The 24,851-nt window shown below is 34.0% G+C and overlaps 1 protein-coding gene across 4 annotated transcripts in view; it reads right to left on the bottom strand.

Moving 5' to 3' along the window:
- Window positions 1-24,851, bottom strand: part of HMGCLL1 (3-hydroxymethyl-3-methylglutaryl-CoA lyase like 1) — a 162,259-nt gene that overhangs the window by 38,321 nt on the left and 99,087 nt on the right. For all 4 annotated transcript variants that reach the window (XM_023222952.1, XM_023222953.1, XM_023222954.1 and 1 more), the window contains one exon: window positions 22,442-22,630. In XM_023222952.1, coding sequence (XP_023078720.1) covers window positions 22,442-22,630 — 189 coding nt within the window. The remainder of the gene's footprint in view (window positions 1-22,441; window positions 22,631-24,851) is intronic.

Genomic DNA, 24,851 nt, shown 5'->3' with positions numbered 1-24,851 from the left:
TTTCATAACTTACTTGCTATTAATACACATTTTCTGTGCAATGTCTCTTCAAGTGTTTTTTTGGTTGTGAAGTCCACTTTTTTTCTAAAATTAATATTGCCACCCCAGCTTTCATTTGATTGGTGTTAGTATGTCATGTATACTTTTTCTATCCCTTTACTTTTAACATACCTGAGTATATTAAATATTTATAATGGATTTTTTTGTAGACAACAAATAGTTGGGTCTTGCTTTTGAAATCCACTCTGGTAACCTCTGTCTTCAAATTTAGACCATTCACATTTGAAATGATTGTAGTTGGATTATAGGTGGATTAATATCCACCATATTTACAGATGTACTATATTCATTACATTCTTTTTTCTCCACCTTTTTCAACCTTCTCTGGTTTTAAAATATGATTATTTTGTACTTTATCTCCTAGCATATCATTTATACTTCTTAAAATTTTTAGTGATTTATCTACAGTTTCCAATACACCTTGTTAACTAAAGTCCATCTTCAAATAATATTATGCCATTTCATGTGTACCACCAGTACCTTGTAATAAAGTATCAAAAATTCATTCCTCCCATCTTTTATAACATTATTATCCTTCATTTCACTTACCCATATGCTAAAATTACCCTGTATCTTGTTGTTACTATTACTTTGAACAGTTAATAGGTGAATTAAGAATAAATAAAATAAGATATTTTATTTGCATATATTGCATCTCTGATTTGTATTTTTCTTTGTGTAGATCTAATTTTCTGATATATACATACATAAGTATCCTTCTCTGTGAAGACTGTCTTTTTAAGTTTCTAGTAGGGCAGATATATTGATGATGAAATCCCTCAGTTCTTGTTTTTCTGAGAAAGTCTTTGTTTCTACTTCACTTTTGAAGAGTAATTTTATTGAATATAGAATCCTAGGTGGTGGGTTTTTACTTTCAGCATTTTGATTACTTCATTCTACTTTCTAGTTGCTTTTGTGGTTTCTGAAGGACAGTTGAAATGCAATTCTTAACCTCATTTCTCTATAGGTACGGTGTTTATTTTTCTCTGGCTTCTTTCAAAATTCTCTCTTTATCTTTGTTTTGTTGCAGTTTGAATGATATGCCTAGGTGTTGATTTTCAGTATTTATCCTGTTTGACATTCTCTGAGCTTCCTAGATCTATGGGTTCATGGCTGTCATTAATTTTGGAAAGCCATCAACCATTATTGCTTCAAATATTTATGCTACTGTGTTCTCTGTTTCTTCTCCTTCTGTTATTTTAATTACATATACATAGTGGATCTCTACAGGGCCTTTTAAAATCGTGTTATAGTTCTTGGATAATCTGTTCTGAATATTTTCATTAATTTTTCCTCTTTACATTTCAGTTTTATGAAGTGTCTACTGACATATTTTTCAGCTCACTGATTCTCTCCTTAGCCACATCTAGTCTACCAATGAGTCTATCAACAGCATTCTTCATTTGTATTAGTTTTTTTTTTTCTAGCATTTCTTTTTTATTCTTTTTTAGAGCCTCCATCTACATGTTTACATTCCCATCTCTTTTTTACATGTTGTCTACTTCTGCCAATAAATCCCTTCACATATTAGTAGTAGTTAATTTGAATTCCCTGTCTCATCATTCCAATATCTGTGTCATATCTGAGTCTGATTCTGAGGGTTGCTTTGTCTCTTTAGGCTGTATTTTTTCTTGGCTTTTCGTCTGCTTCTGATTTTGTTGTTGTTGTTGAAAACCTACACATTGTATCCGGTAATAGTAACTTAGGTAAACAGGCTGTAAGCGTGAGATTGTATGTTTATCTGGCTAGAAGTTTGGTTGTGTTTAATGTTTGCTGCAGCTGTAACTGCCAGAGGCTTCAAATTTCTCTGGTTTCCCTGTCTTTGCCTTTTCTATATAAGGCAGGCTTTCCTAAGTATTCCTCTTCAGATAGGGTCAGCTTCGTGTAGTTCTTTCTGCTGTAATCCACTGTTATTAGACTGGAGCCCTTTTGGTGTGATGATAAGGTGTGAAAGAAGAGAAGCATTCCTTAATCTTCTGATTAAAGTTCAGACTTGTAGTGGGCCCGTGTGTTTTAAATGTTGACTTTCCCAAGTGTTTCTCCAGTGGTATCAACTTTTGTTTATCCCTTTGATACTACAGGAAGTCTAGTGTGGGCTGGAGAATGATGAATACCATTTCCCCAGCTGGGATAAGGTTCTAGTAATTTCTTTCTATTGAGAATAGGCCTTTGTAATGAAGAATATTCTGATAATATATCAAGTGATTATTCTTTTCCCTCCTTGCCAGAGTCACAGAAAAGTCTTTCTCAAATTCTCACTTTTAGAACCTGATAGAAGGTAAGACTCACAAAATTAGTGACCCCCTCAACACTCTGGCTTCAAGGGTTTCTCACTTTTCTGCTTATCCACACTCAGACTCCAGCAATTTGTCAAAATTACCAGTTAGGGAGATCTCAAATGTGCAGCTCTGGATTTGCCTCTCTCTCTAGATTTCAGGGCAGAAGTTTGCTCTTCAACCTCAGTTTTCTGATGGATCCTAGAAAAGTTATTTCAGTTCCATTTGTCAAGCTTGTCTATGCTATAAAAATAAGGGTGATTTCCAAACTCTTGACATTTAGAGCTAACATAGAAATTCAATGTATCTTTTTATGAGCAGAAAATCCTCATTGTAATATAGCCTGTTTATCAATTATTTTCCACTGTTAGCCTTTCTCATGTGCCATGTAATAAGTCTCTGTTTATGCAAAATATTACTCTCATGTTATTTACTTCTTTATTTAGACTTATAATCTTTGTGTATAAAGATTAAGATTTTGTTTCTATATGAATATCCAATTTAACTAGCACAATTTATTGAAAAGATCATGCATTTCTCACTGAATTATAGTGATGCTTTTATCACAAATCAGGTGACTGTATATGTCTGAATTTCTTTCCCAGCTCTCTTTTCTGTCTTTGTGGTCTATATGTCCATTCTTGTATTGGTATCACACTGTCTTAATTATTTTCGCTTTATATTAAGACTTGTTATCTGATAAGTTGTTCATATTTGAAATTCCCCTTTTGGATTGCCTTGGCTATTTTAGGCCATTTGCATTCTCACATCAATTTCAGAATCCACTTGTCAGTTCCATACACACACACAGACCTATTGAGCTTGCAATGAATCTATGGATCAATTTGGTGAAAATTGATATTTGCTCAATATTGAGGCTTCCAAGCCTGAAATTTATCTCTCCATTTACTTATATTTATAAAACTTCTCTTCATAGTGTTATGTTACTTTCTAGATAGTAATATAACAAGTCTGTTAAATCTGTGCCTTACTATATTTTAATAATATTGCAATTGGAAATGTGTCATTTCATTTCATAATGTATATTTGTTACTAGTATATATAACAGTCCTGGTAATTTTTATATATTGTGCTTATATTCTATAATCTTCCTGAATTTATGTATTGATTTTAATAGTATACCTATAACTTATGTTGGAAGTTTGAATACACAATTATGACATTTGAAATAATGATAATTATATTTCATCCTTTCCAACTTGCACATTTTGTTCATTTCCTTTCCTTATTGCACTGGCTAGAAACTCCTACTTTGCTAAGTATGTCAAATAATTTTCTACATCATTTGAGATAATCACAAGATTTTTCTCTTTATTAATGTGGTAATTCTACTGATTGGTTTTATATATTGAACTAGAATTTCTGGGATAAATCCAACTTGGTTGAAATGGATTAGTCTTTTAATATGTCAGTAGATTCCCTTTGAAATATTTTATTAGGATACAGTGAAATAGATTTGGCTATGAGTTTCCTTTCGTGTAATAATCTTGTAGGATTTGTGATCAAGGTTATACTCGACTCAGGAAATGAATTAGGAGGGGGTAGAACAGTGGAACTCAGAATGACTGCATCTAACATCACACTGGGGCCTCTACAACAACAGCTGCTCTTAAAGCAAGTTACAAATTTGCTGTCCTTATGTGTAAGCTTTGTTTTTAAAAATTATGGGCAAAAAACCCCACAAAAATTGAATAGTAAAAAGTACTGGATGCCTAAATGTTTTTTAATGGGGGAATAGATAAGTAAATATATGAGTTACAGTTTATATATATTATATAACCATTGAGATAATCATATCTTTACTATTTTAGTATTTTAAAGTAGTGATTTCTAATAAATTTTCTAATGTTAAACCAAACTTGAATACTTGGAACAAAACAAACTTTTTTGTGATGTTATATTTTTATACATTAGTAAATTTGGTTTACTATTTTGTTTAGAATTTGTCATCAACATTCATGAGTGTCAATAGCCATAATTTTCCTTTCACATGCTGTTCTTATATGATTTTGGAACCAGGAATATATTACTTGTAAAAATCAAACAGAGTGGATTCTGTATTTTAACATTCTCTGAAAATGTTTGTATAATAGAGAAATTACTTGCTTATTTTACATTCAATATAACTCACCTATAGAACATCTAGGCTTGATGTTTTTATTGTGGAAAAATATGTGAGCTACTGATTCAGTGAGGTTACATTTCTTTTTTTCATTTCTCATAGTTTATATAATTTTACAAATTTTACATCTAAGTTTCAAATATGTTGGCATAACCTTTTCACAATAATCTGTTACATTTTGATCTCTGCTACATCTGCAATATTTTGCCCTTTTACATTCCCTCTACCTTCTCACTTCTCCATATGACATCAAAATTAAGACACTATGAAGTGGCTCATGAAAGAATTAAAAGTTCTACCGAAAATTAATAAAGACTTTCGAACAGAATTTGGTAAGAAATGTAGCTTACTTTCTACAGACATTTTAAACTGGAAAAGAGAAGTGAAAGGACAAATAAAATAGTATATATGACTAATCCTACAATTTTGACATGGTAGAAATTTTACACATTTACTGAGCAGTGACTTCTTTGGATTCATAGATTACAAAGGAAGAAATATATGTTTTAAAATAATTAAAAATGTATTACCAAAATATTGCATATAACCCAAAAACTAATTCTTAAGGATGAAAATATTTAGCAGAAACCTGAAAACAAATATGGATATGGATGAGTAGTCATGTAGATACCTACACATTTTTCATATATATATTTATGTTCTCTATAATATAGCAAAACACTCAAATCTTTAGTGAGGACTTCAGGTCAGTCTCCTTGTCTTATGTGGAGTCAAAGTTTGTACTTGCAGTGGACACCCTGTTGAGCTAATTACCAAACTAATTTTTATTTAGGCTGTTCTCACATAGGACTGTACTGATTGGATGAGAATTTCACGTAATTTTTTTTCATGTTAAATAGATGCATTAAAGATATTAAGGAAGAAATCTTTCTCTAGAAATGTACTCTTTTACTATTATGTTTCTAGCTAAATTCAAAAACGGAAGGCTGGGTGCGGTGGCTCATGCCTGTAATCCCAGTACTTTGGGAGGCTGAGGTGGGTGGATTACCTGAGGTCAGGGGTTCGAGACCAGCCTGAACAACATGGTGAAACCCATCTCTACTAAACATACAAAAAATTAGCCAGGCATGGTGGCACGTGCCTGTAGTCCCAGCTACTCGGGAGGCTGAGGAGAATGGCTTGAACCTGGGAGGTGGAGGTTGCAGTGAGCTGAGATTGCGCCACTGCACTCCAGCCTGTGCAACAGAGTCAGACTCCCTCTCAAATAAAAAAAAAAGAAAAAGAAAAAGAAAAAAGTAATACTATGGCTCTCAGCATCGTGCCTCTGAATTGTTCTCTCTCTCTCTTTTTTTTTTTTTGCCTACCATCTGCCAGTGAATTGAATTATGCACTGCTTTAAGTAGTTTTAATCTTAAACCAAGTCTAAGCTGAAAGAAATCTCTCATCACCTAGTTGACATGTGCATTTTACAGCTGAAAAGACTGAGTTTATGGAGATAGGGACCATCCTCACCAGGCTGGGGCTTCATACAAGGACTATTTACTATGCAACAGGGAAGTCCTGTGGCAGCCTTTCCACACCTGTCATGGGAACTTTAACTGTCGGGCAGTCTAGTATCTGCTGAGAGCAGTTTTGCCAGTCCTGTTTTCTTAACCACAGCACTTTAGACACGTATAAACTACACATTTTTCCTTATTTTATGCTTGTATTTTGGTGCTGCGTATTTTGTTTGCATTATACTATGCGGTAGGATATATCTGAAACTATGGTATGTGGTTTATTTAAAATATGGAATCCTAATAAAATCTGGACAGTTTAATAAATTTCCTGAATCACTTTCACAGACAAATCAATTACTAATCACTTGCCCCTTTATCCTACCTTTTTCATTTATGTAATCACAAGTGATCTTCATTTAATCTTATTCTTTCTCTTTATATTTTCCTTTATATCCATTTTTCTTTTTTGATATTAGCACAGTAGGTCAGAACAATGTAGACACTCACTTAGAGACATTTAATGATTTCCTTTTTAGAATGAAAAAAAAAAAAAAAAAACTTGACTTCAGTATGTGAAAGCCTGAAGATTTAAAGGATAAGCAGAAAGTTAATTGCAAATGTGTGTGCATGCTGATTGCTTTTATTCACTTTAGCTTACCACAGTTCAACAGGATTTGTTATGAAGTCCAATACCCACTAATCGAATACAGAATTCCTCTGCTTACTAAAGAACGCAGTCTTTCTAATTGGATCTTGGGTTACTAGGAAACTCAGAATTATTTCTATGAATGTACCATTTCCCATCCCCATTACCAACATTTTTTTTCTTCAAAAATGTAAAACAGGTTCAAATGCTTGCAGAGGTTAAAGAAGTGAGAGAGTTTCCCCAATGCTTTCTTTTAGTAGTTTCACAGTTTGAGGTCTTAGATTTGTCTTTCTTGAGTAATACTCAAGAAAGTTATTTGCTATAGAGCAAAAGTGGACAAATTACATCAACTTAAAATAATGTAATTTTAAGGGATTTCATCTGCTTAAAAAGCTTCTGCATAGCAAAGAAAACAACAAAGAGACAATCCACAGAATGGGAGAAAATATTTGAAAACTATCCATTTGACAGGGATTAATAACCCGAATATATAGGAGCTCAAATAACTCTATAGGAAAAATCTAATAATCCAATAAAAATGGAAAAAAGATCTGAAAAGATCTTCTCAAAAGAAGACATATAAACAGCAAACAAGCATATAAAAAGGTTCTCAACATCACTGATCATCAGATAAATAGAAATTAAACCTATAATGAGATATTATCTCATACCAGTTAAAATGGCTTTAACTCAAGGTAATAACAAATACCACTGAGGATGTGGAGAAAAGAGAACTCTCATACACCGTTGGTTAGAATGTGTATTAGTACAACCACTACAGAGAGTGGTTTGGAGATTCCTCAAAGCAAAAATAGAGCTACCATATGATCCAGCAATCCCACTGCTATGTTTATATTCAAAATGAAGGAAATTAGTATATCTAATAGATATCTATACTTCCATGTTTACTGCAACACTATTCACAATAGCCAAGATTTGGAAGCAACCTGTGTCCATCAATAGACAAATGGATAAAGATAATGTGGTATATAGACACAATGGAGTACTATTCAGCCATAACAAGAATGAGATCCTGTTATTTGCAACAACATGGGTGGAACTGGAGGTCATTATGTTAAGTGAAATAAGCCAGGCACAGAAAGACAAACTTCACTTAGTTTCACTTACTTGTGGGAGCTAAAAATTAAAACAATTGAGCTCATAGAGATAGTAGAACAATGATTACCAGAGGCTAGCAAGGGTAATGTCAAAAAGAGTGGGAATGGTTAATGGGTATACAAATATAGAGAGAATGAATAAGATCTAGTATTTGATAGCCCAACAAATGACTACAGTCAACAATAGTTCATTGCAGGCTGGGCACAGTGGCTCATGCCTAGAATCTCAACATTTTGGAGGGCTAAGGTGGGTGGATTGCTTGAGTCCAGAAATTCAAGATCAGCCTGGACAACTTGCGAAACCCTGTCTTTTCAAAAATATAAAAATTTTCTAGGTATGGTGGTCATGCCTGTAGTCTCAGCTACTTGGGAGGCTGAGGTGGGAGGATGGCTTGAGCCAGGAAGGTTGAGGCTACAGTGAGCTATCCAGCCTGGGTGACAAAGTGAGACCCTGTCTTGAAAAATTCATTGTACATGTAAAAATAACTAAAAGAATAGAACTGGAATGTTTGCAACACAAAGAAAGGATAAATGCTTGAGGTGATAGATACCCCATTTATCCTTATATAATTATGTATTGTATGCCTGAATCAAAATATCTCATGTATCCCATAAATATATATATAACTACTATGTCCCCCCCAAAATGAAAAATAAGTAAGTGGGATACAAGATACAAGTGAGATCTACACTCTTAGAGTAGGCTCAGTCTGTGTAAGCTAGTGAAGGCACGCCCTATTTTAAGGCGCTACTTGCAAATTAGTTCCAATCTGATTTTTGTTGTTGTTGTTGTTGTTGTTTTTGCCATGCAATAACATAAACTCGCTTTGTAGACAGTTTAAAATTAAAATTCACAATAAAACGATTTCAATATGAATTTTGACAATTTTGGAAAATAATCTTATCTATATCTATATATCTATCTACCTACCTACTTACCTACCTACCTGCCTATCTTTGTGCACCAAGACCAAAGGGTAAAGCAGTATTAATATTTGCCATAAGATATTTATTTACTAGTGTTCTTTTTCAATTGAACATTTCAAGTTAAATGCTCAAGAGAGGCTCCTCCTTCATCCGCCCCTCTCTTACTGTTTCTTCTATTTTTTACCCAGTGAACATATGAATTTCCTCAAAAAAATAGTGCTTTTATTTCCACTTCTTCATAAAGTAGTCATATCTTCCCACCTATACGAACTCACTCACCTGGAATTTGAGACAGAAATACACTTCTAATACTCTGATTCTACAATAAGACACCATGATTTTAAGTAAGCAAACAAACTCTATTACCACTTTGGCAAACATTAATATTTGTAAATCACAATTATTTTGAATTAACATGGTTTTAGGTATATCCTTAATCCTTAGGGAGTTCTATGTCTTTTTTAAAAAGAATGCAAATGGGGCAATAATGAATCAGGGTAAAGTTTAAGAAGTTGCCTTCACCTCTTTATTGAAGTTACATCTTAGCAAATAAAAATAGTCTTCCTTCTTTTTAATATTTCATATTTTTAGTGGATTCAGCTGTGGATATTCTTTTAAAATTACACTGTTGGCCCCCTTACAGTTGAAGTGGGTATTAACACTTATAACTCTAAGGTCTGTTATCTATAAAGCCTTGTATATTTTCAAAGGAAAGTGTTCCAAAATGTCTATTTAGAAAAATAAATAACATTTTCTTTCCTTTCAGAATAGAAACAGTATTCTTTTAATTTGGACCTTCAACTGAAAGCCATGGGTTTTGGTTACTGAAGCAAATGTTTCCTTTAAGAATGTTTACTGAACTGAAAACATTTTACTAAGAAATGTGAGCTTTATTTAGTTATCTGTAGTTACTGTGAGATCAAAGTAAAAGGAATCTAATTCTCAAAGCATCCTCTTCAAACCTCAACTTTTTTTTTACCTCAGGAAATTGATGTCATGAAAATATTTGCCATATCCCACAAGGAAAGATTCCCCCCAAGAAATTTCTCAAGGTATTCATATGCTTAATATAAATAAATTTAAACTTTTATATACAAATGTAAGAATGCTATAAAAAATTTGAATGAAGGGAAGAATGACTGATAGAACTCAAGGACGATACAGTTCAAATCAGTAAGATAAACGAAACACATATTACAATGATCCCAATCAGAAGAAATCTATGGAATCATGGGCCTCCCATAGGAAAATAAATAACCAAAGATTTCAGTTTTATACAAATGATAACCTGAATAAATTGAAAAAATACACCAGTTTCTTAGATGGGATGACTGAATATTATCATTAAGTCAATTCTTTGTAAATTATGTATTTAATATAATGGATATTTGGGGGATGTGGTTTTGAACAAATTTAGTTTAAATTCAATTAGATGAAATACATATATAAATGATCAAGACGGATTTTATTTTATTTTTTGAGATGGAGTCTCACTCTGTCATCAGGCTGGAGTGCAGTGGCATAATCTCGGCCAACTGCAACCTCCGCCTCCTAGGTTCAAGCGATTCTCCTGCCTCAGCCTCCTGAGTAGCTGGGACTATAGGTGCCCACCACCATGCCTGGCTAATTTTTGTATTTTTAGTAGAGACGGGGTTTCACCATGTTGGCCAGGATGGTCCTGATCTCTTGACCTCATGATCTGCCCGCCTTGGCCTCCCAAAGTGCTGAGATTACAGGCATGAGCCACCATGCCCAACCAAGAAGGATTTTATTAAAGGACTAAGGCATCATGTTATGTCAGATGTAAAATGTAATACAGAGACACATTCATTAAAAGTGTGGCATTTGCACAAAATAAATAGACTAAAGAGATGGAAAGAGACAAGATGAGTTGGATTGAAATCCTGGTTCTACTGTCTTTCAAGTAGGAAACACTGGACAACTTCCCTAACCTAGCTAAGCTACAGTTATGTCATTTTTTTAAATAAAAAAGCTACAAAAATTATTTTGTGGGATTGTCATGAAGACAAAATAGAATAACTCAGGTAAGACATTTTAAAAATTATTAATATCAGCTATTATTATCACAGAATAGAAATTCCAGAGAGAGACCCAATTTAAACACAGTATGTGTCATGGATGAACATTCTGTATTAGTGGGGAAACAATGTGTTAGGTAATAAATGGATAAAAAATGTATTTATATAGAAAATAGATTCTTATCTTGCACCTTGAATAAAAATAAAGTCCAGTTGGGTTAAATATTTTATTGTAAGAAATGAAGCCAAAGAAAAGATAGGTAGTCATGTACGTCTTCTTGGAGTATGAAAGTTCTTTCTAAGCATAACTCCAAAAGCAGAAGCCATAAAGGGATGATAATGTGGACAATCCTTGGTCCTCATCATACATGACCCATTTATAGCATCTAACACCTCTTTCTTCTTGAAACCCTTTTTTTAGACTCCAGGGCTCAAGACTCTCAGTTTTCTCTTACTTCATAAATCACTATTTCTCAATCTCCTCAAACTACTCTGATCTCTTAAGGATGGAATGTCTCGGTGCCCCATTTATCATCTTGTACCGTTTACTAGATTTAAATATGACCTATATGCTGCTTATTATATCCTCAGTGAAGACTTCATATCCCCTCCCAATTCTTTTATATGCAACTGTCTACTCAAAAGCTCCATCTAGATGTGTAGCAGATTCCGCAAATATAACATGCCCCAAACTGAAATTCTAACCTTTGCCCGCAAATATTGTCCACTCATACCCTTTTCCATTTTGGTTGATGGCAATTTCATCCTTCCAGTTGCTCGGGTGAAGACTTGAATGTATTTGTGATCATTTTCTTTCCCTTTTAGAAACTCTACATCTAATTCATCATGAAATCAATTCAAGTTTAAAAATATACTTAGAATATGCTCACCACCTCTATAGTTAACACATTTAAGCAAACCATCATTATTTGTTTCCTGGACTGTTGCAATTGCATTCTTTTTTTTTTTTAATTTTTATTATTATACTTTAAGTTCTAGGGTACATGTGCATAACGTGCAGGTTTGTTACATGTGTAAACTTGTGCCATGTTGGTGTGCTGCACCCATCAACTCGTCAGCACCCATCAATTCGTCATTTATATCAGGTATAACTCCCAATGCAATTGCATTCTTTCTAACTTGTCTCCTGATTTTTATTTTACTCCCTCCTTACAGTCTAGTCTCAAAAGAGCAGTCACAATGATCCCTTTTGAAATGCAAGCTAGGAGTGCTCAAAACCCTGAATTTTTTTTTTTTTTTTTTTTTCCATTTCACTCAAAGAAAAAGCCAAAGGATTTACACCAGCCTACAAGGATCCTCTCTTACTCTCTTCCTTACTCACTTATCTCCAGCCACACTGGCCACATGGTGTTTGTTGAACACACGTTAGAATCTTGACTAACTATTCCCTCAGACTGAAATGTTCTGTTCTCAGCAGTTGTGAAGTGAAGTAATACCCTCATCTTCTCCAGTTCTTCGCTTACATCTCTTTTTTTTTTTTTTTTTTTTTTTTTTGAGGCAGAGTCTGGCTCTGTCGCCCAGGCTGCAGCGCAGTGGCCGGATCTCAGCTCACTACAAGCTCCGCCTCCCAGGTTCACGCCATTCTCCCGCCTCAGCCTCCCCAGTAGCTGGGACTACAGGCGCCCGCCACCTCGCCTGGCTAGTTTTTTGTATGTTTTAGTAGAGACGGGGTTTCACCATGTTAGCCAGGATGGTCTCGATCTCCTGACCTCGTGATCCACCCGTCTCGGCCTCCCAAAGTGCTGGGGTTACAGGCTTGAGCCACCGCGCCCGGCCATTACATCTCTTCTTAAAATTGCCTTCCCGACCATTTAGTTAATACTGCAACCTGTCCCCTTTCACCACCCCTCCAAATTTCCCATCCTCTGTATCTTACTGCACTTTCTCTTTATTTTTGGCATAGCTTTTACCACCAATTAATATGCTCTAAACTGTACTTCTATATTAGGTGTATGTGTGTATTGGGGGGGATGTTTTTAATCATCCATACTCCCCTGCCAGAATGTGAGCTACTTGAAGACATGACAATGCTTTTCATCATGGCTATGTGTCTAGAACAGTATCTGATGGTAGTATGCATTCAAGATGTGTTTCTTAATAAATTAATAAATTTAAATGTAAAGCACATATGCATTAAAACACAAAAGCAAGCTTTGAAAAGTAATCCTACTGTATATATACATATGTTAGATAGATACCTTAATATTTAAGAGAAAATATATAAATAGCTCTTAAAATTTGTGAGAAAAAACATTTCAATACAGAGTAGACAAAGAAAAACAATTAATTTAAAAAATACAAATAATCATTAAACATATGAAAGAACTGTTCAGCCCCACAAAACAAATGCAAATAGAAATTAAAATGGCATATCAGATGCAAATCGAGTTGGCATACGTTTTACATTATAATATCATCTCTAAGTGAGGTTTGCTGAATTTGGCAATATTATATGAACCTAGTGAGTGTATAGGCTGGAAATAGCCTTTCTAAAAACCCTTGACTTAAATAATATATCAAAAAACCTCTAATGATCCTACATTTTCCCTGAAAATACATTCTAAGTAAGATGACTAAAATATTAGAAATAAGAATGTTCATTAAAATTATATTAAAATAACTGCTCCCAGTCAAAAGTGGGATCAGTTAAATTAACATACACATTTAACATACCCACATGTAAGGGTAGGCTATGTTGGTTTTAAAAATCATGTCTGGAAAGGTTTCAATAACAAGAATGCTAATCATAGTATATTAAGCAAAATAAACATGCACCTCATTATTCCTATAACCTATATGCACACACATGCACAATATATATGTGTGTGTATAGACTATAGTCTATGAATATATATGTAATACTTATATATTAATACTAATTTTACTAATTTACCATGTTTCCTCTGTGGTAGAATTACAAGTAACTATATTTTGTGATTTTCCATATTTTCTAAATATTTAAAAAATATTTTCCAATAATTATTGGAAAACAAGCCAATAAACTCCACTACAACTGCTTCGGTCAACAATAAAGTAGTAGATGTAAAATGCAGTTTCATAGTACACACTGTTTTATTTGGCAGGCAGGCCTTCCAGAAGTCTACTTGCTCAAGAGGCTGAGATACGTCTAAAAATTATTCCCACAATATTTTGGAGGGCAGCTCTGCAGCATGTTTGTGACCCTGTGGAAGGTGAACTCATAAAATATGGATTATTATCATTAGCAAACGGATCTCTGCATCTGTTTTCATAAAACTGGCAATGCCTTGGAAAGGTCAATATTTTAATGACATCCACCTATTTTCCAAACTTGCATCTTTAGAGTCATCACTCACTGTCCTTCTCCCAAACCTTTATCTTTTATCACCCTCACCTTACATACACTCACAAGCAATTCTTACTCTCACTGCTTCTGCATGGGAATAACCTCTCTCATATGATTCCTCCACCTTATCTCCCCCCATGTCAGTTTGGGCTACTATAACAAAGTACCATAAGCAGGGTGGTTTGTAAATAACAGATTTATTTTTCACAGTTCTAGAAGCTGGAAAGTCCAAGATGAAAGTTCTGGCAGACTCGGTATCTAGTGAGGGCTGTTTTTAGCTTTGTAGATGGTGCCTGGCACCTTCTTTCCTCCTACCATGTCTTCACATGGCAGAAGTGGCAAATAAATTCCCTTGGGCCTCTTTTATGAAGGAACTAATTCTATTCATGAGGGGAGTCCTAATCATCTCTCAGAGGCCTCACCTCTTAATACCATCACACTGGTTGATTTAGGTTTCAACATAAACATTTTGGAAACACAAAGATTCAGACCATAGCACCCCTCACCATTTTTCACCAGGAGCAACACTATTGCAATAGTGTTCTCTTTAGTCTCTGGGTCTCTGGTCTTCAGACCTTTTCTTACAATTTGTGTGCCTTTCATTTATTTTTATTGCTTAATTGCCCTGGTCAGTCTAGAAAAACTTTGTTGGTTTTGTTGATTTGTTTGTTTGTTTGTTTTTATATATACTTTTTAAGTTCTGGAGTACATGTGCAGAACGTGCAGTTTTGTTACATAGGTATACACGTGCCATGGTGGTTTGCTGCACCCATCAATCCATCACCTACATTAGGTATTTCTCCTAATGTTATCCCTCCCCTAACCCCCTACCCCTTGACAGGCCCCGGTGTGTGATGTTCCCCTCCCTATGTCCATGTGTTCTCATTGTTCAGCTCCAATTTATGAATGAGTACATGCGGTGTTTGGTTTTCTGATCTTGTGATAGTTTGCTGAGAATGATGGCTTCCAGCTTTATCCATGTCCCTGCAAAGGACATGAACTCATGCTTTTTTTTTATGGCTGCAGACATGGTGTGTATGTGCCACATTTTCTTAATCCAGTCTATCATTGATCTTTACAGTACCCAGAATCATAACAGTCCATCTTCTAAATAAAATTTAGATTAAGTTCTCTAACACAAAGCATTAATCAAATGATCCCTGATAAAAAATCTCCAGTAGCTGTCTACTGTCTTCAGTATAAAAATTAAAAAATAAATAAATAAAAAAGACAAAAAGAAGAAATACCTCATCCCAGGTTTGCTTCCACGCATCTCCCCTGGGTTATTATGACACTTTAAGTTTGTCTCTGCTCCTACTGGAAACTCTCCAAGGTCAGTAACCTGAGCTTACTCTTGTATGTATCCTTCCTAATACTAGACCACTTCACTCTTTGAATTAGACATATGCATATATATACACACACACACACACGAACATACACTCATATATAAGGTAAATAAACTGTTAAGCAGAATAGAAAATTTTTCAATACAATGGATGAAAATAAAATGTATAACATAATTTTGGGCTAGGAGGACAGAGGGTACTATGATTTTTACATTTCTTGGGAAATCTGTTAAAAGTTCCGTTAGAAAAAGACACAATTTTTATAAAACAGTATTACTTAACCTGAAAAGTCTTTAGTAGAAGTATGAAGCCATGCATGATTCTTACAGTTAATCATATTTACACATGTTTTTAAAGTTAAGCCAGTACAAAAAATTTAGAATGTGGATAAATACAACTTGACTTCTTGACTATGCAATTTGACATGATTTTCACATTTTATTTGATAGATTAAAAAATTGTTGAGGAAAAGGATGGTGCTTCATCATGCTTTTTTTAAGTTAACCAGTTTGCCTCACAGCAGAGAGACTGTTACACAGAAGATAACCAATAAACATTTTTTGGTTAAATTAGTATTTTTAAATAATTCAAAAAATAATTATAAATGGTCACAATTGATGGAAATAATTTATATTGTATATTATGCTCTCTATTGAAGACAGATTTATAAGTAAATGGAAAAAAAACTTTGTTGCTTCTAGAAGAGGGTTCCAACTGTTTGACTTAAAATTATTAAATTCTCCACATCCTCCATTCCATTGGTTTTCATTATTTAACCTAATATTCACCGATACTATGAAATAAGTCTGGTATTCTAAACTGAGAAGTAATTTTATAAGAATTAGTCACTGTGATCAAACAATATATATTACTTCTATTTAGTCTAAACCCAGAGTTAGAAACATTTTGGCAATATATGAGAAAGTTATTCAACTAATAAAGCTAAGAGATTCCTGAATTTGAGCTGTTGGAGTTATAAGTGCTTCTAATTGTGTGTGTTGGGGGTGGTGTGTCTAAGGGCTGGGCATATAACCATTAACTGGTTATATTACATTAAGCTAAAAAAAAAACAGTCATGTGATAATAGTTTATGTTCAATACAACACTGGCCAATTCAAACCAATGTTCCAAAGGAAAAGTCTGTGTTACATTATATTCAGGGACAAGAATGTATGTGCATAAAATTTCCTTGTAAATATGAACTTTCAAGTGAGAAAAATTTGAAAATGAAGAAACGTGAAAAGAAATTTAAAAAGCTTGATGTGTTTTATGCAAACATCATGGCATAACAACAAAATTTCCAAATTAAGGCCGTATGTGTTAAGAAATATGCGACAAGTATTTGGTTAAAAACAACATATTGAAAACAAGATTAATAAGATGAGACATTTACAGAATGGGTAAGAGGTGATCAAAAAGGTAGTGAGTTTTGAAATTTCCATCTCTTAGGCCAAGGGAAGAATCATATCATCTTCTGGACTCAATCCTTACTATACTATAAAAGCCAAATTTAAGCCCCCAAAAGAAGAAAGATTAGACTGAGCAGAAACTAATAATAGTATTAATAGATAAGGCTTTCTTTTCTCGAAGGTGATAACACAAGAAAAAATCATTTTAAAATTAAGAATGTTTATTTTTTAAAAGGTAAAAATTAACCAGAATGAGTTGTACTGATTTTAAACTTGCATTATTATGTCTGAGGAAAATAACAGCTGAAACCTAGGATTAATGTCATACTAGGTGCAATTAGTGATAAAAACAAAGAAACATCTATATCTTTAATTTTTGGAATTACTATAATCACGCTAATTGAATGAAAATTGCCAAGAAAAGCAAACAAAATATTTTGATTAACTATATTTGTTTTGAATCTAAGAAATTTTTCATGAAAAGGGTATGAGCATACACTTTGATTTATCTTCTAGTGTAACAGAATTCTTTTGCATATGAGAAAATGCAATTATCCCAATATTGTATTCTGTAGATAGTGGAAAAGTCAGTGAAAAAATAGAAGTACCCGTTAGGAGGACACTGGAGAATTTTAAGAATATGAAGCAGAAAACTACAACACTTGGCCCCATGGAAAGTGAAAAGCTACCAGGCATATTCTCCATCCTGTAATCTCTCAGTTTCATGAGCCTCGACTTTACTTCTCTGTGTATATCTGAACTCCAGGACTCTGCCTATGACCTTTTCAGCCTCTGGATCCCAAAAAGATGTTATAACTGTCGGACATGTGTTAAAGAGTTTCTTTGGTCCAGTGAGCTGTGACTTGTGAAGATGGAATGAAGATCACAATGTATGCTATTCCCTATGCTTACCCTTTTATCCTTTACCCTTTACCCTTACCCAATTAATTTACCAACATAAATTAATTGTGCTGATGTTAAGTGTGTTAACAATGATTTACAAACAACAACAACAACAAACAAAAAACTGTTAAACTGTGATTAAAAAGAAAATCAACAAACACAAAACCCTTCTACCGATGAACCCAGTGTTCATTCTTTTTTACTTTTCTGACTCAGGAAACACTTGACAATCAATGTTTCTACTACTTGTCCATTTGATCAGCATGGATGAAGTGCTGTGGGAGTGGCAGGGTGGGTTTAGATGTGTTTACTTTCTTGGTGAGCTTCAAGTTTATGATAAGTATAGTCTGTTGCATGAAGATTAACTACTTTCATTTTTAGCTTATTACAGTAGAATCAGAACTTTTATATGTGTTATTTTTAAATGTTGATTAACTGAATGTCAGTTAAAATTTCCTGTAGCTCAGAAACAGCTTTTTCCAACTATCCATTATACCTGTGGATATCTAGAAATACATGAAGATTATATTATCCCTAAAGACAAAAACTAATTGATCACCTATTGCCAAAATCAGAGAGATGCTTATATTAATAAAAAGATGTTGGAGATGAACTAAAACCAATAAAAGCATTAGAAGGTTTACCCATTTTTTACCACTGATATAAACAATCCAACCACTTGTAAAAATACATATAAAGGCACTTTGTTCATCTTTGTTCATTCAGACTTCTGTGGCTTGGGAACCTTGGTTATACACACTTGAAAATCCAACAGTCCAAACACGTGTACTGTTATCAAGGCATCATTCTAGAAATTCTGTATCTCATCTCAGTTTTGCACAACTCAGGGAAGTAGACATCATATATCCATTCTTACAAATATAGAACTGAGAAACAAAGAGGTTTATCTGGCTAGTAATGGGAATTTTTAAAATTTATTCTTGAGAAACTAAAAAACATTCTCTGAAGAAAGATTTGCTATTTGGAGCCTTTTAAACATGGTTTGTTAAGAGTCAATCTAAAAACTGAAAGCTTTTGATGTAAAAATTAGGTAAACAATTTGGTTTTTCTAAAAGAGAACAGTAAGCATATGAAAAACATTACGAGAAAAGGCACATTAAAGTTTATTAAGTTTAAGAGAAAAGGCACATAGTACTTCTTCAGAAGAAATCCAAATATTGCCTGTTCTTTGTCTTTGTGCTACCAATTAATGTGTAGCTGTTATTTCAGTATTGGATCTCATTTGTTTCCTCATTTCAGTGGAGAAAAAATAGAGGCTGAGAAATTAATTAGATTAAACAGTTTGGTAACTGGCCTTTTACTTAGGTACTTGGCAGAAGGGTGAAGCTAAATTTTTACATTAAAAATTAAGAAAGTATATTGGGCCACATCCATTTCTTCCATGACTAAAATTGCTGTACGTTTTGGCACCTCATTTTCTTGCTCTTTTGGTTTTGAGGGATTATAAATATCCCACACTGGGATCGACATGCTCAGAATAATTTCTCTATATTAAATAATATGATAATTATTCTTGAATTCCATACAACCATCTCTGGTCCCATAAATCATATATTTAAGTAATTTTAAAAAACAATAAAACCCAGGAACCCAAGAAAGATCCCTCAGATCCCTCTACTACACTATTCGTGTGTGCTTTCCAGACTGAGGGGGACGTTCCATTTATAACTTTCATTTGTTTCCTATCATTGTGGCCAAGTTTCCACTTATTACATGTCTGCTTGCCTTAATATTAACTTCTAGTCTGAAGCGCTGTAAACTGCTTCTCCACCCCTAAATTAAAGCAAATGATATCTAGTCCATATCCACCACCAATCTTACTAGAAGCCACTTCAAAGATTCCATTTTTAAAAAATGAAGTATGGCCTCTGCTTCCTAAAGCCAAGGTTGGCCCCGTTCATAATGAAGTTAGATTTTCCCTGATTCTCCTTCTATTCAAACACTGACAGTTTCCTTCAATATATTTTCTTCTCCTCTAAAGTTAAACCTGCTCATTGTGTTTTTATTGTTGTTGGAAGAGGGGTGAGAAGAGAGCACTGGTGAACACCTCACTCAGCGCCACTCAGGACCAGTCCACATGTGTGTTTGCAGTGACATTCCAGTACCACATGTGGCTGTCTTTCATAAACATAAACGTTTCAAAACATTTGAACACTGTCTCAGTTACATACAATTTCAAGAAAGCAGTTGTGTATATATCTTTCTTATGATGTCAATGCGTTATCGAACTCTATGCCCGCTGACGGCGGAATAGACAGAAAGCTCTACATCTCTGCTTTTTGACCATTTTCTCAATCACTCATTTATAGTAGCTTCTCTGGCCTTATATCAATGTTGCTTATTATGCAAGCCACTTTTACTCTCTTATCCATGTATTTACACTGTGGCTATAAATTAAGCTCTGGGGCAATGTAACGAAGGGTATACTATTGCTTTCCAAGCCTCCTTCCCTCCCTTCTGCCCCAGCGTCCCATGGACACAATAGAGCTTCTGCACATGGTAGGAAAACAGAAAACACAGATCCTTAGATCCTGACACTTAGACAGACATTCTTTTATCACAGGAGCCACTGAGGGATGCAGTATCAATCTCTCCCGTGCACACACACATGCACGCATGCACACAGACACACAGATCTCAAATAGTTTAGTGTAAGCTGAAGATCTGTTCCTTAAAAAAATATATATATTCATATATAAATATATAATACATATATGCATATAATATATACATATATAATATATATTAATATATATTTTATAAGAATATTCTTCTGGCACCTGCAGTGCTACTAACCCATAAGCATTTGAAAGTAACTCATCTGCTTAGGTCTTTCCAGTTCTGCAGATATGTGAACTTGAACCCTAAACCTACATGAAGGTCTACAAAACATTGTGTAGTATAAAGAGATATGTCCTATTTCTCCTCTACTCATAGCCAAGCCATGAGACATGAATATGCTTGCTCTCTCCCTTTATGGGGTGGATCTTTTGCTGATTCACCCTTTGACTGGGGGTGTGGTCTTTTGGGGAGTTCTGCCCTTACATATATTCTCATTCATGTTCCTCATCTGCTTGGGCCCAAGGTTGTTTCCTGTCCCCTGTATGGCTACTATAAGATGGAAAAATGGACCAGAATTTCAGTCCAAATCTCTCAGAAAATAGAGACAATGCAGTTCAACCAATATAGCAAATTTCATAAACCTTAATTTATCTGAATACATTAGTCTTCTTTTAGTTACTAGGACATAATCCTCTCCTTCCCCAAGGACTTTTGCTCAAATGATGTTTCATCAGCTTAAAAGATTCTTTTCACACACGTGCACACACACACAACACATACACACCATTTTAGGATTAGTTCCTTCTCATTCTTTAGATATGATTTCAACAATTGCATCTTCAGATAGGCCTTCTTTAACCATTCAAACTGCATTGGGGTATCAGCAATGTTTTCTTACTTGGGCATTTTCAAGAGGCAGATACAGTCCAGAAGCAGAAGTTTGAGGTCCCATATCTTGTTCTATAGCCCTTTATCCTGAAGAGCTAAACTGTCATTCATTCTATAATAAGTACGCTACACAAATAAGTGATTACTCAAAGTATTAAAATATAGAAGATATATTCATACAGAGAAATGAGAGAGAGAGAGAGAGAGAGAGAGAGCCCTTCAGAAACACTTAATAACTTCCAGTTGCAGCTGAACACAGGATCCTGAAGTGCTGCCTAGTTTTCTATTGTTTCAGAAACTAGAATACATAGGGAAGGAAAATTGTAAAAATTCCCATGCCCCAAAGACCATGAAATAACATTTTCTCTTTTCTCTGATTCAATAGAATGTTCCTTTCTTGCTTCCAGACGATAAATAAGGATTTGTACACATATATTACAAAGTCAAAATAAGCCCTTGTGGAACTTGATATCCCTATTGTTTTTTAACTTCTGCCAACCAACTGTATACTTTAGGACTGTGATATTAAGCTTTACATATTGGTTTTCAGCCTCCAACCAGAAAACTTTTATATAGTCTTATCTTTAGTTGTCAAAATCTTGGGTTCTGAGAATATCAAACAAATCATTTTTAGCGGCATTTAAGAACCTGACATTAATTTTAAAATAATACTATTTTAATGCCACTTATATCTATTCTTTCAAATGAATACATTTAAAATAACACAGAATGTAATAAGCAATTCGTAGTCTTCCAATTTTCGAGATCTTTTCACTTTATCATATAATGAAATATACTTGATTAAAAAACATAAGTTCTGTCTAAAGTAAGCTTGCCAACATCAGGAAAACATTTTAAGCAAAGTATACTATATTGCAGCACCATATCTTCCCATGATAGAGCATGAAATCACCAAAGCATTAGTTTCATGATTATGATAGTCTATTATTTTTATGTTTTGCACTGCTTAAACTGCCATCGTATTTCAGTCTATTAAATGTTACGGTTGACAGAATATGGGAAGAGAAGCAGACATAACTCTGCTAAGATTAATACTTTTCAAAAGAACAGATTACAGATTTTATCAAATCAAATTAATAAGAGATCTTCATTGCCCTAAAAAAATGTGAAATTTACAAATATTTCCCAAGTACCTGTCATGTGAAGACACTGGTTAAAATTAGATTCATAATATTTTATAAAAATTGTAACAATACAACTCTCAGTATGTTTATATTACAGATAAAGATGAACACCCTATGTACACACATAACACACAAAGAGTACAAAATACCTGAAGGGCCGTAAGGATATTTGCTAAGGCTTGTCCGTAGGTGTCATGACAGTGAACAGCAAGAGCACCCAGTGGGATTTCTTTCATCACACTTTCCAACATTCTTTTCATACTTCCTGGAGTTCCCACTCCAATTGTGTCTCCTAGAGAGATCTCATAACAACCCATGCTGTACAATCTCTTAGACACCTGTTGATAAAGGTGAAGTGCTAGTAAAATAATGGAAATGAAGAGACTCAAACCCTCTTGTGCCACAACTAACATCATCTAAAGGTAAAAAATTACAACTAAGACCAGTAATGTCCATGAAAAATATATAATGTATTTTCTGTTTTTTTTTTTTTTTTTTTTTTTTTGCTTATTCTAAACATTATAAAAGACTTTGATATTACTGCCATTACCTTTTTCTAATATTCAAGTTTGCCTTAGAGTCATATCTACCTTATCTTTTTATCCAGCTGTTTGTTCCACTATGAAATTACAAGCTACAATGTCAATTATGGGAGGCATATGTTTCTCAACACTATAATCAAACCAAAGCATTACAGATTTACTTTGGAAGTAGTATTTCTCAAGCTATTAGTTTAGGGGTCAAAAGATATCTATACAACTGACCCTTAAACTCCACAAGTTTGAACTCTGGATCCACTTGTACATGAATTTTTTTTTTAAATAACCATATTAAATGTTTTTCGGAGATTTTCAACAGTTTGAAAAAACTTGCAGACAAATCCCATAGCATAGAAATGTCAAAAAAGTAAAAGTATGTCATGAATATATAATATATATATTAATACTAATCTATTTTTCTCATTTACTATAAAATAATACAAATGTATTTTTAAAAGTTGAAATTTATCAAAACTCATGCACACAGACTATAGATAGTGCCATTCTCATTTAAGAGAAATGTACATGTAATTCAATACTAAATCGTAACTGCATAAAATTAATTGTGATACATACTGTATTACTGTAATAATTTTGTAGCCACCTCCTAGTGCTATTCCAGTGAGCTCAAAATCCTGGTGATGCTAATCATCTCTATATGAACAGTTCATCTCTCCAGTAAATTGCATATCACAGTACAATGTGATGTCTTACAGTTCTTATGTGTTTTTCATTATGTTTAGTGCAATACCATAAACCTTAACACCATGAAACTCATAAGAAGTGCAACTAGTGATGCTGGAAGTGCTCCTAAGAAGCAGAAAAAGTCATGACATAAGAGAAAGCTGAGTTGCTCAATATGCACCATAGATTGAGGTCTCCAGCTACATTTGCCCACCGTTTCAAGATAGCGAAAATCAAAATATGTGTTAATTGGTGGGTTACATTATCTATAAGGCTCCCACTCAACAGTAATCTATTAGTAGTTAAGTTTTGGGGAGCAAAAGTTATATCTAGATTTTTGACTGTGCGTGTGGAGTGTGGGGTCCCTAACCTCCAAATTGTTCAAGGATCAACTATATTAAGTTCAGCTCTTTAAGTAGCTTTGCAACTGGTAGAGTCATTTAATATTTCTGGCCTAATTTTTCTGGCTTGTAGATATATATACTTTGAGGCAAATTGCAAGATCTCTTCAAGCTGAATAATGTTACTTTCAAAGAGCAAGATGAATGCATAAAGGCAGCATGGTATTTTGACAAAGACATGGGTTCGGGAATCAGAGAAACTTGAATTTAAATCTCAGCTCCCACTCATCCTACTCATGTGACACTGGGCGGAAGGTTAGCCTACTTAAGCTTCAATCCCTAATCTGTAGAATACAGACAACAAAACACCTTCTTTTAGCATATTTTCTAAGCCTTGGTTACTTTGTTCTAAAAAAAAAAAAAAAAAAGATAAAAACAATTTTAATAATGACGTGTTTGGTTGTAAAAGTGAAATGAGAATGTATAAAAGTCATTTGATACACAATCTGGCAAATAATATTGATTGATTCATTCATTTCATATGTATTTCTTCAATGCCTATTTTATGCAGGCGCTGTGCTAGGTCCCAGGATATAATGGGGAAATGAATACTGACATGGCTCATGTTAATACAGATCCTTACGTCAAGTGAGGATAGATCTTAGTCAACCCTACTGAGGAATAAATACTCACTAAAATAAGAATTTTCAAACAAAGAAATGAGTCTAACCTATGTGACAACTTAAAGTAAGCTTTATTATAAAGTGCTTGCTAACTCGTTAAAGAGGGTGAGAAGGAAGGATCTGAGAACAATGTACTAGGAAGAATATCAAATGCAAATGTTAATGGCTTCCAGGCAGCTGACATATAAAATGCAAAGAACATTCCAGATCGGGAAAAAGCTAAATGCAAAGGACAGTGTATTGAGAAAGCAAAAACTGGGGAAGGAGACAATGAGGGAACGGACCAAACTGTGAACAGAGTAATCAAAGTCT

The sequence above is a fragment of the Piliocolobus tephrosceles genome, chromosome 5, assembly GCF_002776525.5.
Source record: "Piliocolobus tephrosceles isolate RC106 chromosome 5, ASM277652v3, whole genome shotgun sequence".
Lineage (NCBI taxonomy): Eukaryota > Metazoa > Chordata > Mammalia > Primates > Cercopithecidae > Piliocolobus > Piliocolobus tephrosceles.
The sequence above is the reverse complement of the archived record's forward strand: the minus strand, read 5'-3'. Positions and strand labels throughout refer to the sequence as shown.